Raw genomic sequence first — 27,794 nt, 5'->3', positions numbered from 1 at the left:
TTACCAAGCAGAGTTTCTGCACATTCAGATGCTACCTAGAACTTCACAGTCATTAATATTATGAATTACCTAGTCAATCATAACATTAATATAATAGTGAGATTGGATCAGAAATCCAGAAAGGATATTCTGAAGATAATATCYATCAGTCACCTGTGAGCAGCAGATCTGTATTTTTTTTCTAGGCTACATTTATCGTGTAAAGGCACACACATTAAGCACAAGATAGTCTTCTCAGATATTTAAGAAAAAGATGAATATATAGATTGCAGAGAAATCCTAATACAAACTTTTCAGCAATTAAATTTATTCCCATAGACAAAGCTTTCTTCTTTTACTCAGTGCAGAGAATCTAGATTCAATATTATAATGAATAAGGCTTAATATTGTTTAGCAAACAGTGTTGACATCAGCCAACATACACATATCAGCACATGACACAGGACTGAATTACAGCCTGCTTAGCATAAAATGAAATGTGTTTGCTCTCTCTCTATTTCTGACTTTCTATTGGGCTGAATTTTACTCTTTACATTCATTACAGGAGTATGATAGCTGTTCAACATACAACATCTGAAAACTATCCCATACCAAGTTCAAACAGTTCTGCATATAACGTCAATAAATGCTCACAGCTAAGATATAACCCATATGGGTTATACCCGTATAACACTTGGAGATGGACAAAAAAGAGGAAGGATGAAGAGTCAGAAGGAAGCAGACTGCTACACTGCTTTTAGTTCTGGAGGGTGAAAGGCACCAAAGGAAAATGCATAATAAAGCAATCATTACTAACATGTAGAAAAAATAGCTATCATTAAATACTTTGTCAAAAGACTCACCAGCAAACAAGAAAAAACAGAAACTGAGATCTTTGCAAGACCTCTGACTTACCATATGGATGGTGCTTCTGTTCCACTGATCTCTAAGAAGTCATATCCTTCTTCTAACTGGAARTCAGTAAAGACCAAAGCAATGGTATCTCCTGGTTCAGCCAATATGGTCCAGGTGCAATCAGCATTATTTTCATACTCTGAAGGGAAATGTGGACTTGAAATAGTTCCACTTGTCCCGCGTAGTGTCCCTCCACAAGCTCCTTCAGCTGATGAAGAGAGTGTCTGTTATTAGTGGAGCTGCATTTTAAATAAGCAAATCATCATCCTTGTTCCTGGCACAGCAGACCAAACGCTTCTCTGATATGCACACAGTATGCATGAATTTACTGTTAAGTCTGGAATGTTGTCTAATCTGTGACCAAAGACCTTTTTGTATTCTTCCTTGCCCCCTAAGATTTCACTGAAMGCTTTAAAGATGTTTTGACTAATAATAACATGGGGTATTAAAACAGATATAATTAGAAAAAATATATATGTAACTCATTGGCATGAAAAWTTAAAAACTCATAAAATTACTTTCAGTATGTTGTAATGCAACTATGAAAGCTATATCAATAGCAATTAAAAATATTTCTGCATAAGTGAAAGGTCATAAGAGAAGTGTTTCAATTTTTACCCATTTTATTATCTTTAATTACTGCTATTCTCTTTAGGTATTATTTACACAGTATAGGGGCATGTGGAGATTTAAGAACAAATAGCTTGACAAGGTGCCTGACACAAGGAACGTACAGTCTAATTAGGATACTAACTGAATAACTAATTAAGACAACAGATAAAGTAGGAGCAGAAAATCAAAGTTGTCAGTGAAAGTGAATTTTAAAGCAATATTTGAAGGAGAAAGGATTTATTTGCATCAAAAGAAGAGGAATACTGTGTTTAGACATTAAAAAGGGAGACTTTTGAAAGAGAATAAACAGCTAATAAGAGACTAAAATGAAAGGAGGACTGGAGAGAGGCAGAAAGATTTCTTTAAGTATTGAAAAAGAAGAGAAAGTTGCTGAAGACRATCCAACAGGTACTAATCCTTACAACCACTTTTTTATATATGCATTAGTAGTACCTAAAAGTAATTTTTTGGCATGAAGGAATGTATAAAGTCTATGGCAGGCAAGGATATCTAGAGTTTCATGACTTGCTGGAGTTTCTCAGAAGAGGGCAGTTCTTTTCATTAAATTTTGTATCTTACTCTATGGGCCCTGATAACTGAAATCTTCTTTTTTAAATGAAAGATACATTTTTTTTTTTTTTTTTTTGAAATGGATCTGCACTCCTAAAGGAGAACGTTTTGTTGTTCAGTCAGGCCATTTGTGCGATTCCTCCCTTATTTCTTGGCTTTTGATACAGTGCATATTGAAAGAGCCGTTGTGCCTATGAGGGATGAAAAGGGAAAGGAATTGAAATTTAAAGAACTCATGGATAAAACTRAGGATTCAAGCTGATATGCAAACATTGCAATGACTGTAAAATTGCTGTAAACCCATAATAAATGAGAAAAGAGAGTCACGATTTTTTTCCGATATCTAGAACAATTTTTTCCTTTTTTTCCCATAACTGTATGTTTCAAGCATTCACATCAGATCATCATCTAAGAAAGACAAAGAAAAGAAGATTAATACATCCTGTGCCAATACTTCAATACAGAAACTAATAGTGAGATATTGATTTCCACTGCAGTCATCATCAGTATCAGAGTTAGAACCATTAAAAAAACAAAAATTGATTATTCCGACTTGTTTTTTTTTAGGCTTTCTGCTTGTTCATATTTTATCATATTTTATTTATTGCAGGCTTTTTATGTTTATTAATTTGTTTTTTTTTTAAAGGAACCAAATGCATGAATATGATTTTTAAGTTATACAGGTTCTACCTGTGCTCTCGGAAGACAGCAAGCAGGMTTTTCCCATCCCGGGTAGCCAGCAAAACGCACAGAATTACCAAGTCAGCCGTAACTCTTTGGCGCCAGCTGCTTGTTGTTAAATTCTGTTATGACAACATTCGCAATGACACCATCTCCCACTGTGTTTACATTGACATCAAGTAACATGCTAGTGGTGATTAAGATGCCGCTCGCTGTTTATGTTGCAGAGCCCTGGAATAAGGTTTGAGCTCTAAAGTGCTGACTTTTACAGCTGACAAGGAAGGCTTATACAGTTGATTATTTTTGGCAATCCCCTATAAAAGGCCAGATTTATACACTGTGCATTACCAGTGAAAGCCTGTGCAACTCAGGCTGCTAGAGATATCTGCCCAGAGGGAGGCATTGCTATTTAATCTATTCATAACAGCAATTGCAAGAGACCAAGTTAGCTCAGCAATGGAAAGGCAACATCAGTCAGGTAAGAGCATAGAAACCATTTAACTCAGTYTGACAGAGAGCCAGCATTTTCTCTCTGACAGATGTGGATGCTTAGGGAAAACAGAGCCTGTACCGAATGACCCTTCCTCTGACACATTTTCCCCTTTCCAGCAGCCTGGGGTTGGGGGCTTCCTCGGACAGAGACAGCACTCAGACTATGGTAACCAGACTGTGGAATACTAAAACAGGTAATAAATTGCCTAAGAACRAGTGCAGGCAGGCAGGACGTGGCCTCAGTGCTCAGAGGGTGGGAGGGCTGGGCTGTGTGGCAGTAAGCTGTGCTTCACCAGCTGGCCTCGGAGCTGGTTGCCCTCCTCGGACTGACCCTCACTCTTGGCCRTGGCCTTCTCTGTTTTGTGCTTTTGATATAGCCAGAACATTGCATGGGAACATTAATGCATCACTGCGCTTGGAGTAATTTTACAGYGCATAGCGCCTCAGGCTTCAAAAATTCTAACTCACAGTGATTAGCAAATTGCATTTTAAAATATGCAAGTAATTAATCTAAACACTCATGGTTATTGTGAAGTTGTAAGCAACTGCACAAAGTGCTGTTCACATCAGCATAATTGACTACTTGAAGTATAAAGCTACAAACATTTGGATCTCTCAGTAGTCAGGAATTAAGTGCTCTAAATTTAGAAAATATGTGTGTTATACAGACTGTACATGCAAACACGTATGGTTTGCACCACCTTGATAAAAAGGCATATATACTGCAAGTATGTAGCTTAGATAAAATACCTGAACATGTTGCATATGTAAAATACAAAAGAATCACTAAAGAATCATTGCAGATAATTAAAAATCTTACATTTTTCTTCAAACTAGAAATAGTCATCTCATCAAAAATATTAATCTGGTATTTTTGACAAGCTGTACTTTTCATTGCATAAGGAAGRGATTAAACCTCAATGATAAGTTTTAGCTCAGTTTTAGGGTATGGACAAAGAGTAGTATTTCAGTAACAAGATCTACCTACATGCAAGATGCAAACTCTGATAAGCAGACACCCAAGGACAGGGTAAGAACAAAAATAGTACCTTAAAAACCATCCATATTTTGATTAAGTATCTTTTGAACATGCAGTCATTTTTACGAGATCTTCCTCTCCTTATCAAACAAATGCATTCCAGAGTGCAAAGCCCTGTATTCTAACCTCCTTTTAAAATAAAAGCTAATAAAATACTTATTCAAGTAAAAGTTGTTTACTACATAATAAGTAAAAATAAAAAAATAAGTCAATCAGTTTAACCTTTTAAAATTAATTTACAGTCTGAATTCAAATGATCAGGCCTGCCTACTTAACCTTATATGACAAAGTTCTGATTTGAAAGATCATTTAGGATTCATTTTACTATATTACTGTTGTAACATAACTGACAAAAAAAACAGCAGTGACTTAAAACACAGAATTCACAGTTACTAAAAAAAAGATTTCCTTGTTACAGCACTTTTAGTCTTTCTTTACTGCCTTATCACTAGCAACAGAATAGATGCAATTAAACCTTGAGTGACATTTTATAAAGCATCCTCAAACGACATATTGTCATTTCAAGTCACATTTTGTAAGGCCTATCAATTAAAGAAAATTGTGGTTTTAGACAGTTCTAAATGAACCACGGGCATACATTATTTATTATGCCTTATTGAAAATATCACTGAAACAGTTCTTTATTAATTTCTTTATTAAGTGGCATTTTTCTGTAGTTCATTTGGAAAAAAGTACATAATTGTACCTCATTTAATGAAATATTTCAACATAGGAAATTAATCGATAAAATAATCATAAATTATTACTTCCACAGATATTTGCTTTGAATATTTTAGAAATGGTTAATATGAGAATGAGAACAAGTGTTAGTATACCACTGCCAAGTTTAAAAATAAGCCTTAGGATGCCAGTGCCAACTGTCAAGCTGCTAAGCCGCCAGATTCATAAAGACCAAAAACATTGCTAAGTGCTACAAAGATGTAGCACTATCCAGTCGTCAGACGACTCATTCATCTAATCTAGTTCCAGTTGGCAGCTCTCTCTTTATCAAAATACTCGGCTCTACTTGCTCATCTTTTATTATTTTTTAGAATTGCATAGCCTTTATTCTGAGTAGGCACAAGCCAAAACCTATGCTTCTTTTCCATGTTTAAATAAACAGAAACTTGTCAAGATCACTATACGGTACTATACAGAAAGGGTCTAATCAGTTTGTCTCCCTTTCTCAATTGCTGTTGGTCTTGATCAACTTCACATAAGTTAAATATTCATTAGAGTGTACATCTAAAATCAATTTTCTTGCTCTCTGCAGGGTTTTCAAATGACACTTCAAAATCATTTGGATTGATCCCTGCATAAAATGGGATTTATTTTGTTAAAATTCCAGAAATTACTGTGATAGGAAAATAAGGCCTTTCCCAGATAAATTAAGAGGTCAAGTTTCTTACTGCAAGTTAATAGAATATATGTGATAGAAATGCAGGTATAGTTACAATCCATTCAAGCGCTGGTGGGCATAAATGCACCTGTGTCACTGTCTGGAACATTTTAACTTTGCACCTTACTGACCTCTGTGTAAGCAGAGCTCAGCAGCTAGCGAGGGTCTGTTGTAATTACTGCTCTGACTGCAGTAGATTCAGTGCGGTAGCTGTGCTTGCCTGCGAAAAAGTTCACTTTTTCTTTGCAAATGCAGTGCATAATTTAGTAGACTTTTATAATTCCTCCTTGCATCACTCTGTTGTGCAGCAGGGATCTCTCCCCCTCCTCCATCCACTCTGGGAAAGAAATCTGATCCAATAACTAAAGTTACAAGTTTTTTTCCAGGTTTACTTTAGTCTTGGGCAAGCTTTTTGCTAACTTGACAGAAAAGTTCTGTTATTAATTGATAGCATGTGCTTGAACAAACAGAATCAAAACCTCAGTTCTGCCACTTTTTCCTTGTAAAAATTTAAGATTTAAGACAGGATAGCTAGATTAAGAAAYCTGAACATTAATCAACAATCTCTTGTCTGCCATAGAAATAAAAGATATTCTGAATATCTTCTGGATATCTTGCAAAGAGTCTTTCTTCTTTTCCAATYAAGTATCCTTAGCTGTTTTCCAATGATCTGATAATTATTCACTTCAGAATATGGTTTTATTTTAATGCTGATAATGATTCCTTAAAGTAACAGCCAAATTAATAGTAAAACCCTAATTTCTAAGCAAAAAGGGAAAAGAATAAATTCTTTAAGGTCAAATAATGAGTTTCCTAGGTTTTACAGGTATTTCTTTAACATTTAGGAAAGTTAATCCAGTTATTCCAAAAAGTATGCAGGCAGTCATACATTTTTTGATTGTTTATTTGAGTTTTTTTTTTATTTATTTATTTTTTATCAAATCATGGTATCTTTCTTGGATGCTAACTTTGCTCGTGCTCATAATGGTCAGACTGAAGTCCTCTTTGCTGTGCTTTGACTTGATTATATTATTCTGAGTGCTTCCATTATGTCTTCATTACAGCGTTCATCTAATTTTTCACTCTTTATTCTTGTTTTCCAGGCATCTCACTGCAATTTCAGCTAGCGCTTTAGACCTGGCCCCATTCACGTTTTTCCCTGGTCCTTTCTAACTACTGATTCACATTAGCACAAAAGACTACACACACACACACTCATATATATATGTATGTAAACATATACACATATCTGCACRTACATATGAAAGAATACTGGTAGCTGTGCCCTTATCTCCCTTTGGTGTCATCTGGTCAGTCCTACATTRCTCTGTAAGAAATTATCCAGTATAGCCGATTTGCTTTCAGTGACACACTTCTCTGACTTCTGATTTAATCAGTCACAACTGTTTTTATTCTGGTTACTTTGGTCTTAGCTTAAATATTTCACCAATACAGATTATTCTGAAAATGAACAAAATTACTAATCAAGAATTTGGAATTTTACTCTAAAACTTAGATCCTGGAAAACATTTTCACTTTATCATGAAATGCAACATACTTAATTAAGGAGATCGAGAATTTTCTTTTCCTTTCCTTCTTTTGTCAGGAAACAGTTTGGGGAAGGGAGAATAAAAGCTTTGTTGAAAGACACTAACTTTTGTTGAGCTTGTAACTGGACACTAATTGATTCAGGGATAAAATGTATGGTAAAAAAAACGGGTGGAAAACTATCAGACTGCCTTACTGGACATGGTTGTGGATTCTGATCTGGGAGTRCACGTTCAAGTGTGTCTTCAGCTCAGACCAGACTTGGAATAAACATTCCTACCTTTCTCCTGTTCTAAGAGTAGTCCACGGACTATCAGAAAGTAGGAAAAAAGACATTGAAAGGGGAAGATACTAAAACCACAAGCGAAGGGACTGTACAACTTGATCTTCATAGCCATCCTTAGGGTCATAATCATAGCATATATAAAATACACAACCATGTATTTTATAAATGTTTATAAATATAGGTGAATGATGGGATCTGAACATCCTTTTTCTCCTCCTTAAACYTGTAAAATTGTATTTGTCTCAGCCTCAGAGTAGAAACTACAATGATATCAGAGAATTATTTGTTACCTTAAAAAGTATGGATAGCACCAAAAACTTCCATTTCTGTTTGCTAGACATTCAAAAATGTTAGCTCTAAATCCCTATATTCAGTTTATCTAACTCTATAAYGAGTCATTCTGATCTATAAACTGTTCTTCATTTCTCCCTTCATCTATTCTAAGAATACTTTTTGATTATATATTCTTCCCAATAGTATTTCTTCAATAATCTTTAATAACCCAGAAACACGATTAATTATTATTTGATCCTTTGGGGCCTTTCTGACATGTGATCTTCTCTACTGATTTGTCTTTTATGTATTTATCTTCTTATTTTCCCTCCAAAAATTGACTCTTTTTAGCCATAGCATATTACATGTTCTTTTCCTCACAGCTATTTTCAGTGTGAGAAAAGGCTTACAACTGTAATATCACTAACCCAATTTGTATTCCTAATGCTAGCTTCATAAAAATCTAGACTCATGCAACTATAATCAACCAGGGATTCTCAAAATTACTGAGAATTGAGAACCTAATTATATAAGGTTCCTTTTAGAAGTAGTCACATATCATAAATCAGCTATTAGTAGAGTTACTGTAGAGAATGAAATTACTATTCAAAATGTTTCAGACTTACACTGCATAGGATTTCAACTTGAAGATGAAAGAAGGCTAATGCTCTAGGTGACATTATTACTGCAGCAAGATGGAAGCAAAGGCCTTATTTCGTCACAAGACAAAAATCAGAAGAGAAGTAGATTTAGGTGAGACACGATTCACTCTGTCAGCTTTTGTATACTAACAATATCTCCCTATTTTTTTCAGAAACTCATTGTAACCTTCTGGGCTGAGTTGCAATAGAAGGAGAAATGTCCATTGCTGACCTTACTATATGGGAAAACAGGAGTAATTTTTTAGTTATTATTTCACCTTTTCAGAATTTGTCTTTGAGCTTTCTTTTTTTTGATGTTTTCTATCCTTTTGATCTCAAAGTTGCTGTTAAAAAAGTTGTCTACAATTTTTTTCATCGCCATATTTTCAAAAAAAATTAGCCCTCAAATTATAGTTTACTGAAAGAAAATAGAAAACAACATAAAACAAATGTCTTCTTAACACTCAAAATCTGTAAAGTTTTTAAAAGTGACATTGGCTACACCTTAGCCTTGCCATTAGAATTCATCGTAAGTCATCAAAGAATCTGCAGCACATTTCTGTTCCTCCATCGGACTATGCTTTAAAGAGAAGACATCTGAAACCAAGCAGCATCCGAAGAAAATTTTACTGATATAGGACYCAATGGTGCCTACATCTTCCTCGAGGCTCAGTAACTCACTAGAAAATTCTCTCCTAGAAGTTGCATTTGTACAGTTAGACAATGTAAAAATTACTTGACACCAACTTTCTAACATTTCTGAAAATGTTAAGCAATAAAATTGTAGAAAATAGTCACTTGCAAGCATCAGGAAAACTAGCGAAAAATATTGTGCAGAATAAGGATATTATGACTTTTTAATATATAAATCATATGTAGCTTTGTTTACTATGTTATCTTGCTTGGATGCCATGAATTTAGAAAAATGCTGACTAGAAAGAAGAATGTCATCTGGAAGCAAAACAATAACAAAAGGTACTTTCATGGAAAATACCAAGGTTCTTGAAGAAACAATGGGGGTAACATTTCTGGTTTGAAGAAATAGTAAATAAAAAAGGCATCCCTATGGTATACATTTCAGAGTGATAAAATGAAACAAAATAAGGAATCTTTAAAATCCATAATCATATTAACATCCAGCATGAACTGTAAAAATCCACTAATGTAATGTCTCATCTCACATAAATCTAACTTATAAGCAACTTAGTGTTATTATTTCATTTCTTCACAGAAGGTACACAGAAGTCTTTGGATTTCATGCAATTCCACAGGGTTTTGGGACCGAAACTGAGTTTTTATCAACAGGTTAAATACATACAAGTACAAATGAAGAAATTATCAGTCCTGCTAGAGATATTTGAATGTAGAAGTGCCATCACATTTCCTGTACTTACAGCAGTGAACACTGCCAGAATGAATAGTATCTGTGCAAACAAAATAAATATTTAGCAGACACTAAAGACCATTAAAAAAGAGGGAAAAAAAAGATTGTATTTTCAAATTGAAGTTCATTCACAAAGGAACCATAATGTTAAAATGTGTACATTTTTCTGAAACCTGTTTACTAACTCTTATTGAAGGACAAAAAGTCTAAAATCACACAACAGAAAGGTTAGAAAAAAATGTGTATTTTCTTCCTGTTTTCAAAGCACTGATTAAAGAAATCTTCAATGCCTACTACTTGAAATCAMGTACAAGCAACAGACATGACCCAAATCTTCACTAGTTTTGTTGTTATTGACTGTTGTGTTTTCTCGAGCATAGAAATTAATAAAATATTTCTTTGCTCTGAGGAATTACATCAGACCTTTCAGTCACGAGAAAAAAAATAATAAATTATTATAGAACACAACTAATACTGTTTCTCACTCATCCACACGGGCCTCAATAATACCAACAAGGGAGAATCCGAGCAGTCCRCTGGGCTCCCGGTTTAGAGTGAAGGGCGTAGGAGCCCTGGAAGGGTTCTCCTTAATGCAAGGAGAACAGCTCAGGTAGCAGTGGTAGGATCCTGTAGAAAAAAACCAACAAAGCAGCTGGTGTTGGGCAAGAGGTCTTTGCCTGCTCACACAACCGTCTTCAAGGAATGAGAGCTGTARGGGAAACATGAGATCTGCCTGACTAAACAGGGCAAGAGCATTTCTGCCAACAGGTTTGCTAACCTAGCAAGGAGAACTCTAAACTARATTTGTCAGAAATGGAGGCCAAAGCCTATGGGTAAGTCAGGGAACAGGCACAAGGGAAGCACAAGTGGGATAGGGCAATGGAAGCATTTCTCTCACTCTCCCTGAGAAAGCCCACACAACTGGGTGCCCAGCTCAAGTGCCTGTACACAAACATGTGCAGCTTTGGAAGCCAACTTTAGGAACTGGAACTGCACCTAAAGCCACGGACTTTTGGTGTCATTRGGATTACAGAGGTTTAGTAAGATTGTTCACCTGTGTGGACTGCTGCCGTGAATGGACACARGCTCTTAGAAAAAGTGGGTTCAGAAGAAAAGGAGAGGCTGAACTGCACACAAAGGAGCATCTTGAATGCATGGAGCTCTGCTGTGGAACAGGCAACAAGCTCWCCGAGATCTTATAGATCAAAATTAGAGGGGGAAGCCAACAGGGAGGGCATTTTGGTGGGTGTCTGCTACAGATCAAGAAGAAGTGAACAAAGCCTTTATACAACTAGACATTTCCCAATCACAAGGTCTCATTCTCATGGGAGACTTTAACCACCTCAACTTCTGCTTGGAAGACCAAACAGCAAGGGACAAGCAATTTACTAGATTTCTGCAGTGTATTGGGAACAATTTTTTGACCCAGGWGCCAGACAGATGAGTAGGAGTAGTCAGTATGGATTTATGAAAGGGAAATCATGCTTAACCAACCTGAGAGCCTTCTGTGATKAGGTGACTGCTATGGTGGATAACTGGGGAGTCACAGATATTATCTCAGTTTTGGGAAGGCTTTTGATATTTTCTCCCATATCTCATAGACAAGGTGCAAAGTACAATTTAGATAACTGGGCAATGAGGTGGACTGAAAATTGACTCAAGTACTTGGCTCARAGAGTTGTGATCAGTGGTACAAAGTCCAGCTGGAGGCCAGTAACCAGTTGTGGGGTCAATACTGGGTTCGAAACTGTTGAACATCTTTGTTAATCACCTGGGTGATGTGACAAAATCAACCTTCAGCAAGTTGGCAGATGTTAAAAAACTGAGAGGAGTGGTTGATAGACCTGAAGGCTGGGTTGCTATTCAGAGGGACCTCCATAGGCTGCCGAAATTGTCAGCCGGAAATCCTGTGAAGTTCAACAAAGGGAAACACCAAGTCCTCTGCCCAGGGGGAAGAATAACTCCATGCACCACTAAACACTGAGGGTGCCAACTAGTTGGAAAGCAGCTTTTCAGAGAAAGGCCTGGGGGTCCTGGTGGACAACAAGTTGACCATGGGCCAGCAATGCTTCCCCATGGCAAAGGAGGCTAACGGCATTCTGGGCTGCATTAGACAGAGCATTGCCAGAAGGTCAAAGAAGGTGATGCTTCCTCTCTGCTAYTCACTAGTGAGGCCACATCTGGAGTGCTGTGGCCAGTGCTGGGYTCCCTAGCGCAAGAGAGACATGGACCTCTTGGAGGAAGTGCAGCAAAGGGCCACAAAGGTGGGGGGTGATGAAGGGACTGGAACTTCTGTCATATGAGGAAAGGCGGAGCTGGGACTGTTTAGCCTGGCAATGAGAAGACTCCAGGGAAATCTGATCAATGTGTATAAATATCTGAAGGGAGGGTGCACATAGGATGGAGCCAGCCTCTGCTCCATGGTGTCTAGTGACAGGATGAGAGGCAATGGGCACAAAYTGAAACACAGCAAATTCCACTTGAACACAAGGAAACGTGTCTTCAGAGTGAGGGTGCTTAACACTTGAACCAGTTGCCCAGGCAGGTTGTCAAGTCTCCATTCTTGGAGATATTCAAAACTTAACAGGACATGGTCCTGGGTAACCTGCTTTAGGTGTAGCTGATCTTGCCTGAACAAGAAGATTGGACCAGACGATCTTCAGAGGTCCCTTTTAGCCCCAGCTWTTTTTGTGTGATAGATCAACTAGGCAAGGAATCATTGAAACAAGGGACAGTCAACAGCAGCCTGAGCTGAAGCAGTCAAGAGTTTATTATCCTAAGGGACATGATGAAGGCAATTAATAGAAAAAACTTCCTGGATTTCAGGAGAGGAGATTTCAATTTGTTTTGTAAGTGTTAGACAAGATCTCATGAGATGATGCCTTGAAGGGCAAGGGGCCCATAAGAGCTTGTTTATCTTCAAGGGCAGCTTCCTTTCTATCTCTTATGTAACCAAATGAGTCAGCCTAGCAGGAGGCTGCTGTGGCTGAACAGGGAATTCCTAATTGAGATATTTTTACTCAAATGCAAAAAAAGCAGTATACAATAGGTGGAAGGAGGAATAACCTAGTCAAAAGAAATATAGAAATATTGCCCAGGAATACAGGGATAGAACGAGGAAGGTCAAAGCTCAGATTAAATAACACTGGTGAGGAATGTGAAGAGCAACAAGAATGGTTCTTGTTGCAACAACAACAAAAAGAAAATGAAGGAAATGGTGGCCTTCTGCTCAGTGTAGTAGGTAACCTTATGGCAAAGGTCATGAAAAAGGCTGAGGCACTCAAATGTCCTCTTTGGCTCTGTCTTCATTAGCAAAGACTGTCATCAGACTTTCCAGTTCTTAGTGCATTGTGGTAAAGTTTTTGTGTGGCAATGCAGTACCTACAGCAGGGGAGGATCAATTTAGACGCTTCACATATAAACTGGACATGTACAAGCTCATCACACACAGTGGCATGCATCTAAGGGTTGTTGGTGAACCTAGTGTGRGGCTGCTCTTTATCATCTTTGAATGATTGTGAAAATCAAGGGCAATTCCAAATCACCGGAAAAAGATAAAATTTCATTTCTCATTTTCAAAAAAGGCAAGAAGAAGATCTATCAGKCCTCCAGAAAATTAGGGAGAAAGTCTTTATGAAAGGCATTTYCAAGCATATGAAAGACAAGAAAATTACTGAGAGAGCCAGCATGCATTTGCCAAGGGTATGTCATTTTTGGCCAACTTGATTGTCATCTTTGTTGAAAGGACTGRCTGTTTGGATTTAGCTTGACTTTTAACATTTTCAACAGTTTATCCTTATACCCTTCTAGCCAAATTGAGGGGATATGGACTGGATGGACTGACTAAAATGTGAGTGAAAAACTAGCTGGACTGTCCGGTTCAAAGGACTGGGGCCAATGATTCAAAGTCAAACTAGTGGTCAGTTAAACATGATGTTCCCCAGTGATTCAAACTAGGGCAGAAACTCTATATCATGTTTATCAGGAATCTGGAATATAGGACTGAATACATCTTTAAAAGGTTTGCATATGAAACCCTGAAGGGCAGGACTGCCATTCAGAGTTTGACAAGCTGGATAAATGAGCAAACAGGAATATCATGAAATCCAGCAAAGAGAAATGCAAAGTTCTGAACCTGGAACTGCATAATCCTACCCACAAACACTGGATAGACGGCATCTCTGACAAAAAGACCTGAGGCCCTAGTGGAATACMAGTCAAATACGAATCACTTGATGATTCGTAAAGCACTTTTGCAGCACTGAAGGCTAACCTCATACTGTGTTGCATTAGCAAGAACATAGCCAGAACGTGGAGAGAAGTGATTAGTCCCTTCCCACTCAGGGACCACATCTGCAGTACTGGAGTCCCCCAGTACAAACAAGATATTCATAAGACTAGAACAAAGCCACTAAGATGGCCAAGATGAAGGATATGTTGTATGACAATACAGAATGAGTAAACTGTACTTTTTAGCCTGGAWGAGAGGTGGCTATGGGGAAATCGAATCGCAGTGTTCAGTTATATGGAAGATGGAGTCAGAATCTTCTCAGACATTCACCAAAAAGAGACATGAGGAAAGAGACACAATCTGAAAAAAGAAACTTCCAACTGGACATAAGAAAAGATTTCCTTGTCATGAGGGTGGCTAAGCACTGAAACAGATTTCCAGAATGGCATTGGAATCTCCATCCTCAGAGATCTAAAAATCTCGGCTGGGCAAAAAACTGAGCAAGCTGACCTAACTTTGAAGCTGTCTCTGCTTTGAGGAAGGAGGAGGACTAGAGGACAGCCAGAGATCCTTTCTAGCTTAAATTTTTGCTATGATTCTATGACTGAGGAATTGACACTGCTCTCTCCTGGCAAAATGTTTCCAGCAGAAGCTGGCAAAAGCATTCACCAGATTCTGCCGTACAATTCCTACAGCTTTCCCCCATTTAAATAAAAGGGGGGGGGGAACTGTAGATAAAATCTGGGACTTCTGAACAGTCATTTCTTCTCAGTTGTAATTACAGTATTCAATGGCGTAAATTTTTAGAAAGTACATTGGCCTAAAAAAACTACTACAAATTCATTTCATCTGATGTTTTAATATTGTATTAATATTTTAAGGATGTTTCATGTTTTCATTTTTACCTCTGCAAAAAGGAACCGGAAAATCCCATGATGCACCATTTCCAGGACTCACAATACATGTCAGCATGGCATGGCCTTCCAGAATGTAACCAGAGATACAGCTATATCGGATTTTATCTCCAATGTTGAATCTTGTTCCATGAAGTACTCCTTTAGGAATTTCTCCTGGGTTGCCACAAGTATGACTAGGTAATACTGTTGAAAGAAAGAAGGAAAAAGCTATAGTTGAAATCTGCAGAAACAAGTAATACATATTTCTGAAACAATCGTCATCAAATAATTGTTAAGTATTTTTAATATTACAATATGAGACAACATCCTCTACATGAATAAGGTCAAACTATATTATGGAATGTACTTTTAYGTAAGATTAAGTTTATAACAGACATCATCCCTTTCAAAGCTAATTTTAAGCTTAGTTCTTAACATACCTTCAATAAAGTTCTTTACAGGTCCTTTCTCAAACAACAAAATAGCCTAAAAATCCTGCTATTCCTCCCATACTTTGCAATGAAGACATTTCTATTTAATTATTTTTTGCAAATAATCGAAGAATATTCTTACATTATTATGGAGCTAGGCAGCTCTACTGACTTCCAGTCATAGGAATTTCATGCACAGTTTTCATTTTAGTTGATAGAATAACAATTTAAAAGAATTCTAATTATCCATTTTCTTACTGTAAATTAAAGTTTAAATACATTAAAAACCACACATTTAATTTTCTGCTTAATTTCAAATTATTCCAGGTATTAGCAAATGAGAAATTAAATCAATCTTTGTTAATATAGTTCTAGGAAGAGACAGAAAATATAATGGAAACAATGATTAAGCAACGACATTGGGCTGATATGAATGGACATATTTATTTTTCTTTTTCCCTGCAGAAAATCATTACATCATAAGTACTTATTTGGAATAGGTTATTGAAACTAGTTGGCAGTTCAAAGAAGATACTCCTCCACCTAAAAATATCAAAACACTATGTGAGTGTTTGTRTACATTTTTGTGCATGTGAGAATGGAATTGTTATTAAATTTGAAATTCATTAATTGCGTGCCTTTCCTTTCACTGAAGCATTGAAATTAAAATCATTTAATTTCCTTTATAGCAGAACAAATAAGTGTAGAAAATTGAAGTATGTCATGAACAAATGATGTATCACAGCACAAAAGATAAATGTGTTCATCAAAGAAATGAAAAACCTGAAAAGCTMGCATATATTTCAGGTATTGTTTCTGACACCCTGTGTTTTCATGGACAAATTATTTCAGTCTTGTGCGTCTTCCTGACTCCACCCATTTGCAAAATAAACACAGCTATACTAATCTCACTCACCTATATGCTTTGAGGATTAATTATTCAGAAGATGCACATCCTCAGAGTATTGTAAAGCAATATATCAATATATCAATGCTAATTAATTCCCATTTTGCTATGTAAGTTCACTTATTGAATGTACACCCTCAATCCGTTACTAAAACAGTTAGTCACACTGGCATTTAAATGATCATAATTACATTCAAGTTAGAACACAAATTATATGTGCAAATTCCAAAAAGGTCCAAGAGTAAAAGCYTTCCAAAAACATAAAGTTAAAAACTTAAAACACAGAACACTCTTATTTACATCAGTCTCTCAACTAGGAAAATCTCAAACAGCTACAAATATTAACTAGGTAACAAAGGCGGCRTAACACTCCGATGAGCTAGATGAACGTTCTACCTATGTTACGGACTGGAGAACTAAGATTTCTGTGAGTTACAGGAGCTACTTGAAGTTTTTCAATGATTAACCAGCAAGCTAGAAAAAAACAACATGACACCTGACTTCTTTCACGCTATTTCAACAGCCAAAATAAAGGAGGATRAATGCATTGTTTCCCAGATGAAGCCTCAGCTTCTAGGTAAGCAGATATTATAGCTCARTTTCACATGCATTAATCTCATATAATGTGAGATTTACTTAGATGGCACTCATCTACATTGAAAAGAAAGTCAGTGTTTAATTCACATATGCAAGAATGTATAAAACACACTAAAGGAAATAATTTTAAGACACTGAATAAATTGAAATAAAATACAGATTGAAAACTTGGCAGCAATGATTCATTACTTACGAYAGATATATTTTATAGCACTAGAGGTATTAAAAATGTTAGCTCCGTGTTTACAGATTTTCCATTTTTGTTGCTCTAGTCATGATAGGTCAATGATACAAAACACTACTGCTAACACAGATAAATYCTGCAGCACAAGCTAGACAAGCCAAGGTATGTTAAGTGGTTTGGACATGAGAGAATATCTGTGTCTGAAACTAGAACCTTCCTTTTCTGTCCTTTTTCAAATCAAAATGTTTTTACAAAGCATTATAACATGACATTGTTTCATCATAAGATCTGCTTTATTGAGATATTTATAGAAGTATTTGTACAATCTCAAAGAGCATTTATTTTTTTGAGAGGGTGTGCTGCATGGAAAAATATTTTATTCAAAGATACTATAAGTTCTTACAAACTGCATTCCAGATGTATCAAAGCAAATTTGGACAGGCTGGAGAGCTGGGCAGAGCTCTCCTCCCTACCTCCTGAGGTTCAACAAGGGCAAGTGCAGAGTGAGTCCTGCATCTAAGGAAAAATAACTCCAGGACAAGCTGGGGGCTGACCTGCTGGAGAGCAGCTCTGCAGAGAAGGCCTGGGAGTGCTGGTGGATGACAACTTGACCATGAGCCAGCAATGTGCCCTTGTGGTCAGGAAAGCCTGGGGTGCATTAGGAATGGTCTGGTCTCCTGGGGTGCATTAGGAAGAGCGTTGCCAGCAGGTGGAGGGAGGTGATCCTGCCCCTCTACTCAGCCCTSAGGAGGCCTCATCTCGAGTACTGCATCCAGTTGTGGGCTCCTCACTACAACAGAGACATGGAGCTACTGGAGAGAGTCCAGCATAGAGCTATGAGGATGATTAGAGGGCTGGAGCACCTGCCCTATGAGGAACGGCTGCGAGAGCTGGACCTCTTCAGCCTGGGGAAGAGAAGACTGAGGGGGGATCTTATCAATGTGTACAAGTACCTGAAGGGAGGGTGTCAAGGGGATGAGGCCAAACTCTTTTCAGTTGTCCCATGTGACAGGACAAGAGGCAATGGGCAGAAAYTGAAGCACAGGAAGTTCCGCCTGACCGTGAGGGGGAATTTCTTCACTGTGCGAGTGACGGAGCMCTGGCACAGGTTGCCCAGAGAGGGAGGTTGGACTAGATGATCTCCAGAGGTCCCTTCCAACCTTACTGATTCTAAGATTCTATGAAATCTACATCTGCCATATATACGACAACCGGTATTGACTAACAACAGTTGAAATCATACTGCAGCAAATCACTCTTCTAAATGTGTAAAGAAGCTCTCCTACAATATGACTTTTTTCTCACTTTTCTTACCCCTACGTCTGTCAAGATTCCAGAAATAATGGGACTCAGCATCCTGAGGCTGGCACACATTTTGCCACAACCTCCTAAAAAAAAATAGTAAAAGATAAGTGATCTGAGAATGACAGCCATGCTCAATAATGTATGTAATAGTTCCCAGGATTTCATTGCTTGTCAAGATCAAGCATTCGACTACATTATTAATATGCTTTTCTGAAAATTTCAGGAAAGTCTATTAAGGTAGCTGAACAATTCCATCTGCACAGACTTTACTCTTCCTATTTTTGGACATAAAATGGATTATCCTTTGAAGGTTCTTAACAGTGACCAACACAGTTGACCCTTTAGATTATGAGAGCTCTAGCTGACCAAAACTGTCATATGCACAGGTCACATATGTCCCTCACAACATTATTTCAGTGCAGTTTTCAGTAAAAAAGCTATTTTTCTGCTATGTTACTGAACTCTACTTTAAATAGGATTGAGAGATTGCAATAACTCCCTGGAGGAAACTGTTAGAATCACTAGTGTTGCAGTGTCTTTTCTTACCAAAATGCTCGGTTCAYGAAATAATTTGATGTCCTCTAACGTCACTTAGATAAAGCTGCACAGAAGCACTGAAGGTAAAGATTTTTGAATACCGACCTAACCTATTAGAGTGTTCTCACAGGGTGTGCTACACCTCGTTTTTTATTYTTCTCAAGTCTTTCCTATGCTAAGAAAATGAAGTGTTCTGCAAATAATCTGATTAGACTTAATGTTTTAAAAGCAAAAATATGTACAAAAAGGATAGCTGAACCATATTCAGCTCCTAAGATTATAGCTTATGAGTCTATCTTCATTATTAACAGAAATATAAGAACCTGCACGGACTTCATTTCCTAGCACAGTTCAGCTGGGTGCACTGTGCTGAAAGATCTATTCATGCAATTAAATATACCAGAATGGCCTTCCTCTTGCAATGTATTTTCACAAATAGTAGAAAGTCTGTTACTGTGACCATTGGCTGCTTCTAATTATGCACATAGAAAACTTCCAGTACCACTGTCATAAATCTGACAAATGTATATCATCAAACTCAATAATGTAATTAACTAGATAACACGCCAAAAATTCTAACTCACCATTCAAAATAATTATATATACTCTACATATTGATTCTTTTTTTGGAAAAGTATTCAAAACTGATCATAACCTATATAATAAAACATAACATTAATATTCAGACAGTGACAGAAGACAAAATCACAGCAGGACTGCAAAATGTAGAAAAGAATTGGCATCATTTTTGACAATGTATGATACAGGGAGAAATGTGCCCATGCATTAGTACACATTGGCAGTGGGGACAGGAAGGGGAGACCAGCTGGAAAGCAGCTTTTCAGAGAAGGACCTGGGCGTCCTGGTGGACAACAAGTTGGCCACAAGTTTGAGGTCCATGTCTCTTGTGCTGGGAAGCCCAGCACTCCAGATGTGGCCTCACTAGTGAATAGCAGAGAGGAAGCATCACCTTCCTTGACCTGCGGACAATGCTCTGTCTAATGCAGCCCAGAATGCCGTTAGCCTCCTTTGCCATGGGGAAGCATTGCTGGCCCATGGTCAACTTGTTGTCCACCAGGACCCCCAGGCCTTTCTCTGAAAAGCTGCTTTCCAGATAGTCTGCTACTCTTTCTGCCCTCCCAAAAATGTATACTGGTGCATGGAGTCATTATTCCCCTCCAGGCACAGGACTTGGTGTTTCTCTTTGTTGAACTTCACAAGATTCCTGGCTGACAATTTCTCCAGCCTGTGGAGGTCCCTCTGAATGGCAGCACAGCCATCTGGTCTATCAGTCACTCCTAGTTTTATATCATTTGCCAACTTGCCAACGATATGTTTGGTTCCATAATCCAGGTCATTAATGTTCAACAGTATTTGTCCCAGTATTGACCCCACCACTAGTGACTGCCCTACAACAAATTTGATAATGAGTCAGATTCATAGCATATAGAATTTCTGTGCAAGTCCTGTATGTGCAGAGAGATGCTCCTAACTTATGAGACATTATGAACATCTTAYGACAGGCAAATCCACAATAGCTGTTATTTACAGTGAAGTAGTACCAAGATTTCTCAATAAACTGAACTGGGTTGTGACCTAAGGTAGTCAAGAGATACCACTTGGAAAGATACTGAAGGAATAATACAAGATTTGGGGTATTTATGCTCCTGTAGGAGGGCCCTACAAATATCCATTGACAGAGCTTTCCTGTTTGCATCGCTTTGTCCCTCATTGTGCTGAAGCTGAACTTCAAAAGAGGGACTAAAAACTGTCAAAAGTATTAGGGGTAAGTCAAGATATATACGTACATATGTATGTGTACATATACACACACACAAACATGAACACCATATATATGTATATATATGTATATATATATCTGTATACACACACATATATAGCAATATCAACTTTGAAGGATGAAGGCAAAGGGGAGGCTGGTGCAGCTATGGCAATGGCACAGCTCTAGTAATTTTAACAGAATCTTTTTACTGGTATCTGCTGAGGCAATAGCACTAATCATTCAGACAGACCTTAAGGCTACAAGAATAATGGTGTTTTGAGTGGCTAATCTAAAAATACATTTTATTTCTTCTCAAAAATGAAAGTTCTTTTTTAATCAATTTACAGTTCAAATATATATAACAAAATTATTCTATTTCCATGTCCAGGTAATTTTTTAAAAGGAAAATCTACACCTTGACAACTGTTCTGAATACCTATGAGCCTCCCTTGACACCTAGAATAATTATTTCAATTAAAAAATAGCAAAGTTGAATGCTTAAGCTTGATAGGACTCATGGCATTTCACTACAGGTTTTGAAGTAACAACAAATTTATTTATTACAATTTAGCTCATTCATGTCCTTAATCATACCTCCTTTTTAAACAACATAAATTAGWTGTAGAAAGATCAAAACAGAAACACTTATTTATTTCAATTTTGTCAAATTATCTATTGAAATATGTAGTTAGCACCTACTGATAATTTTAGGAACAAATCATGCTTTCACTATATCCTTTTGAATAATATTAACCACATTGGTTTATAATTTTAATTCTTATCAGAATTACTTTTAGCTGTCATTCTTACCTAATTTAATTACTCTTTCTTCATCATACTCACAATTTCCTTCTAAAGATAGAGTGAATGAAAGTCATATAGGCAAACAGTCACCATTCACCAGCATTATGAATATTGTTAATTTGTAGTGCTCATATCCATTTGTGCTTAAAGGCTCTTTACAATATCAGTTTAATGAAACTAGATCAGTTGACATAATCAGATACTYGAGGGGAAAAGTGCACAAACTGCCCAAGTTCTTCACATGGCTCACTGTCATGACTTCTTTTTATCTTTTACTTGAATTTGCAAAACAAAAATGGGAACTGAAATAAAATCTGCTCCAAAAGTTACTTATTGCATGCTCATTATGCAATTCTGCATAATATAGTCTAGCTAAAACACTCATCATAGCTTCAACTTATAAGCAACTGGATCAGAATCTCTGCTAATAGAAAAGATTTTCTCAGGTCAGTATAGCTGCTGTACATAAGCCTTCAAGAAAAAATACAAATCAAGAATTTTCATTAAAAAAAAGCTCAAGATAAGCTCTCTATAGAACCTCCACTTACCATCTTAACCTCTTTTTCCCACACAGTGATTAAGAAATAGCCTGAGTTTTTTTTTAATTATCAAAATTATTTTCCTTATATGATTTCTACCATTTTTTTTTCTGAGTTTGGGGAGCTCTATTTTATTTTCCCCTCTCTTTTTGCCCTCCAAAGTGCATCTAACTATTAAATGGTAAAATGGCATAGCTTACACTTTAGCAGGAAGAGGCTGAAAGAACTAGGTTTGTTAAGAACAGAAGACAAAAGGAGATCTTATTGCTGCCTAAAACTACCTAATGGGAGAGTGTTGAGAAGACAGACAGACTCTTCACAGAGCCATACAAGGAGAGAACGAGAGTCAGTGGGCACCAGCTGGAACATGGGAAGGTCTGACCAGATACAAGGAAAACTTATCTTCACCATGAAAAAGTGATGGTCAAACACTGGAGCAAATTTCCCAGAGARACTGGAATCTCCATCATCAGAGATATTCAAAGTCAGCTGGATGATGCCCTGAGGAAACTGCTTTAATTGAACCTACTTTGAGCAGCAGGCTGGACTAGAGACCTCCAGAGGTCATCCCACATGATTCTGTGATTAGTAATCTCATATGATCTTAAACTGTGTGTCACTATCGGAATGAAAATACGAAATGAATACGAAATGGTTATGAACACATATACAAGCTTACTAAATGCAAGTGAGAACGGTATTCAGTTTGGCCTGGTATAAGAATGGAGTATAACATATCCACTCAAACAACAAACAACAGAAGATGCTAGAGGAGCTGGTTACAAAGATTCAACCAAAAGCACTTCTTAAATATCAATTAATTACTKTTTGGTGTTGAATCATACAGTTGTTGATTGAATAGATTCCTTTATAACACTCTCTGGCATTTAATTTTACTTTTCCAACAAAAAGAAAACTGTCTTTTTCATTCCTTGTTTACTATGCTAATAGCCCACATGGAGTTTCGTCTTATTCCCACAAAGGTTGCAGAGCTTTAGTTACAAAGATAATAAAATTCATTCTTGAGTTTTATCACAGCAGCTTCATCACACAGAGGACAAAATAAAATAGAAGTACTTTTCTTAAGTAGCTTTCAGTTAATCTATCCCAAACTACAAGCAATTCTTAACTGTGAAACAAAAAGGTGCTAAGAATACTGTGCCAGTTCTTACTATCTTATTTGGACATAGGTAAGTAACACTACTTTGTATAATGTATTCCACTCATTCCTTACAAAATGTGTGTGAGGACATAATAAACATAAAAATATCTAAAGAACAATTCTATAAACATTAAGGAAGTGATTATGAGTTTTACTCATAGATATATTTTCATTTTAAAATGAATATAACATTTAAGATCATCCACCAAGGGTAAGAGATTTTACAAACTTTATAAAACATCATCTCAGAATGTCTTCCAGATTATCAGATAAAGTAGTTGCTTGATTTTGAAGCCAAGTGGTTCATTATTTTTATTAGCAGGAAAATAAATGACAGTTAGACAAAGGATTAAAAAACTATTCTAGCTCAATTTTCTTTAGAAATGAAAAAAATCCTACATGGTCAAGCTTGGATTAGGAAAAGTGCTAATGTTGACAGGTTTCTGTCCTTTCTTAATGATTATTAAGAATCTTTCTTTATTGTTTAAGACTTGGCATCTTTTCTACATTTTAACTTTCAGTTCAATAGTAGGCTGGAAGAACCAACGTCTCATGTCTCACCAATCTGGTTTTCTCCTGTGGAGAGATGACTGGCTTAGCATACTAGTGGTGAACAGTGAACCTTGTTTACCACAACTTCAGCAAAGTCTTTGACATGGTCTTCCATAGTAGACTTCTAACAGAGCCAGGGAAACACAGAATGGGTAAGTGGACTATAAGGTAGGGGAACCACCAAGTTCAGAGGGTTGTGACCAAGTTCAACTGGCAGCAGGCTGTTAGTTGCACTCTTCAAGGGATTACAGTGGAACTAATATTTTGTAATATCTTTTACTCTAACAGGAGAATGAACTCTTTTCACATTTGCAGATGATACCAAATCGAGGAACAGTCAATACACCGGAGGGCAGGGCTGCTATTTCTCCACGCTGTCCCCCAGAAACGTGTTGACTCCAGAGATCTCTTGGAAACATGTTGACACAACAAAAGCAAATGTAAAATTCTGCACCAAGGACATGCAAGCGTACAGACTGGGACCAGCTGGGTGGAAAACAAGTTGGTAAAAATGGGCCTGGGGATTCTGGTGGACAAGTTGAATATGAGCCAGCTATGAGCCAGGGCTCATTAAGCAGCAAAGACAGAAAATCATAACCCTAGCTGCAGAAAAGGGCAACCATTAGAGGAACAGTCCTTCCCTTTATTTTGCATTTGGAAGACCACAGCTGGAGTACTGGGTTCAGTTTGGGGCTCCCAGTACAAAAAGGGCACACTGGAATAGGTTCATCAGAGAACAACCACGACAGCTGTGGGCTGGAGCATATCCCCTTTGGRAGAGGCTGAGAGAGCTGGGCTTTTGCAGCTTGGAGAAGAGATGGCTTTGGGCTGGGGAAATCTTAAYCCTGTCYTCAACTACATAATGGCAGAATGTAGCAAAGACAGAAACAGACTTCTCAGGTGCATGGTGATAGGATGAGAGGCAAGAGAGACAAGCTGCAATGAGGAAAACTGCAATTATAACACAGGAATTCTTTTTTTCCTCATCATGCAGGTAGTCAAGGGTTGAAGCAAGTTACCTAGAGAAACGGTGAAATCTCTGTCCTTGGAGATACTCAGAAAACAGCTGGACAAGACCCTGCTTTGAATGGAGGTATTGAGTCAAATGACCTTCAGAGATTATTCTCATTCTCTATCTTAAAAGAATTTGTTAATGAACTGGCCCCTTTTGACTCACTGGCTGCTAGTACTAGTTATAGTGACCATAATTTTTTTTTCTATTTTTTATGGTCCTGAGTTTCAAGTTTACTCCTGACTGATTATATGCTGCTGGGACAGAGATTATGCAAGTACAGACAAAATGTTAATATCTAATGTAATATGGAGTATTAGACCACAGTTAGGGCCCTGGGTTCTACAGAAATAATAATAAAATAATTTTATGATGAGTTCTGAGATTTAAAAAGCCCTCAGTATAATAAAGATAAGATGAAACCACATAACAAGAAAAATAATAATTAAAAGAAATGCCTCCCACAGGAAGCGTAATTCAACAATTATTCTGTATTGGTACTATCACTAAATTAATTTTTACTCTATCTCATAGTTCTTTCTGATATTTAAGAAAGGCTTCTGGGAACACTCAATTTTTAGCCTGCTTCATTTATTTCTCTCTCTCACACACACACTCACATAAATATGTATATGAAGCACATTAGATTAAACAAGAAATATTCAGTTTGAATGCCTCCATTTTTTTAGTTTTTCTCTTAATAAAAGATCCCAGGACTTCTCCAAAACCTCATACAGAAGCTGGCATGTCAAAATAGAGATCTCACAGAAGATACAAATCTAAGCTGATTATAAATCCAGTTGTGAAAAAGAAGAGAAATATATATATAAATTTCACTTTTTTTCTCCCAGAAATGAATAAGGATATTTTTCCGAGCCACAGAGCTCAATGTCATACTATCCCAAGATCATGAAAAATTTAGAACATGATGTAACTATCTCATATTTTCAGTTCTATATCTGGGAAAATATTAGCAAAATTATTGCACACTATCTTGTTTAGACCATTTTGTAAACTCACTGATCATTTTATTTTAGTTGACACAAAATACAAATATATTCCCCAAAAGTCGTTTAAGGTATGTTCTATTCATGTGAAGATTGTTTAAGTTTTGGAACTACCATCTATTTTTCCTCCATGAAACCTAGTATACCTGAAGGTACACCTGAAGTTATTTCCAGAAAAGCTCCAGTTTGATTCAAATATCAGAACAAGAGTCCTAATTTTCAAAAGATAACAGATACTGAACTCCTTTGCAAGTGTTATCACTAGCATTTCTACTGTAGATGCTAGAACTCTCAGTCTGGGTCTCAGCTGAAGGTTATTGAACTCTAGCTCTCCGTATTTTCAAACTAAAAAATGGCCAGATGTTTATGGGKTTTTTTTTTTGAATAATTAGACTGTGTATAGGTATCTGAAGGGAGGGTGTCAAGGGGACGGGGACAAACTCTTTTCAGTTGTCCCGTGTGACAGGACAAGAGGCAATGGGCAGAAATTGAAGCACAGGAAGTTCCACCTGACCGTGAGGGGGAATTTCTTCCCTGTGAGAGTGACAGAGCSCTGGTACAGGTTGCCCAGAGAGGTTGTKGAGTCTCCTTCTCTGGAGATCTTCAAAGCCTGCCTCGATGCAACCCTGTCTAGCATGCTGTAGGTGACCCTGCTTGAGCAGGGTGTTGGACTAGACGATCTCCAGAGGTCCCTTCCAACCTTACCCATTCTGTGATTCTGTGTAAATTTCATTAATTAATTCAAGTAAATCAGAGTTTCTTTTTGAACACAAAAAAATAAGCATTTTATGACAAAAGTTTGCTGCTAGTCAGCAACTCAAAGGTTATTCTCAACTTTATTTAGCATTATATTTAAATGAAACATGCATCAGGACTATACCCAGCAGTCACTAAAACCCAAAATTCTAGTAATTACTCAAAAGTGCAATTTTGGATGGCAGAGGGAAATTATTCTACATTTGTATGATTTTAAGTTCCTCAATCTTGCCATTTGCTATAAGAAGTTTATTTTCATCCTGAAAAGTAATTTCTGAACAATTCTATTGAACAGATATATTGAGTATTGTGTTAAAGTAAGTCCCATATTCCTTATACTTGTAATATTAAATTCAAAAGATCATGCTCATAAAGCCAACATAAAGAAAGCAATAATGTGAAGTCTGTTTTACTCCTATTTTTCAGGAGGTTTTTAAATATAGTTCAGTTTACATATTTTTTCAAATATTAAAAAATACAATTTGAAATATTTTGGCTATAATTCATTATGAAGTGCCTTATATTATGTAGTAGCGCTAAATCTACTACTAAAAAAGTAATACCAAACTTCTGTGATTATTGGTATGCATGCACTTGCATACACCCATGCACACAGACACAAAATTAACCTTGACAGTTTTAGTCCGTAAGTTTCTAATACTAGATGATTTACATCCTTCTTTAAAATTATTTCATAAAAATTTAACAGATTTCATTTTGGTTCTCTCAGGAGTTCATTACAGAACACAGAAATGAAAAAATAGAAAGTACAAGTTCACGCAGCATGTAATAACAAAGCCATATTTATGTTCCAAGCCCCCAGATGTAACATGTCAAGAATATATATGGGACAGAAATTTACATCCTGAAGCATTACAAGCATGACCCACTACTTGTCTGCTAGTATTTTTTTTATTGAGCTTAATTTTGTTGGGCCTTTCATTTTCCTAAGAATAAATAAAAATGAAAAAAAATACCTTTATAGGTTTACAGTGACAAAGTTGTTTCCTTAGCTGAACAAATAGGAACCTGTATTTTCATACAATCCAAAGATAAGATGAAATCTATTCTATCTGTAGATGAAATCTATGTATTTGTGCACTCATGAATCACTGCAATATTTTCCAAATAAAATACTTGAATGACATCACTTCTGAAATCTGCAGCTTTCTTGTCTTACAAGTAYTTACCTAACTGTGTCTGTCAGTCTCTAAGGATGTGCAAAATTATTTTGGATTGCACAGCTATGAAAATCATTTGGGAGTATGCAAC

The 27,794-nt window shown here is 36.8% G+C and overlaps 1 protein-coding gene across 1 annotated transcript in view; it reads right to left on the bottom strand.

The window, feature by feature from the left end:
• CSMD1 (CUB and Sushi multiple domains 1) overlaps positions 1-24,166 on the bottom strand; it is a 626,201-nt gene extending 602,035 nt beyond the window's left edge. Inside the window, exons 1-5 of the mRNA XM_085309436.1 lie at positions 24,070-24,166; positions 20,061-20,316; positions 18,380-18,453; positions 14,956-15,150; positions 895-1,102 (exon numbers count right to left, since the gene is read on the bottom strand). Coding sequence (XP_085165562.1) covers positions 895-1,102; positions 14,956-15,150; positions 18,380-18,453; positions 20,061-20,316; positions 24,070-24,166 — 830 coding nt within the window. The remainder of the gene's footprint in view (positions 1-894; positions 1,103-14,955; positions 15,151-18,379; positions 18,454-20,060; positions 20,317-24,069) is intronic.
• Between the last annotated feature and the right edge of the window lie 3,628 nt (positions 24,167-27,794).

Source organism: Rhea americana, unplaced genomic scaffold (genome assembly GCF_003343005.1).
Source record: "Rhea americana isolate MKP2758 unplaced genomic scaffold, rheAme1 scaffold_299, whole genome shotgun sequence".
Classification (NCBI taxonomy): Eukaryota; Metazoa; Chordata; class Aves; order Rheiformes; family Rheidae; genus Rhea; species Rhea americana.
This window is presented reverse-complemented; position numbering and strand designations above follow the sequence as displayed.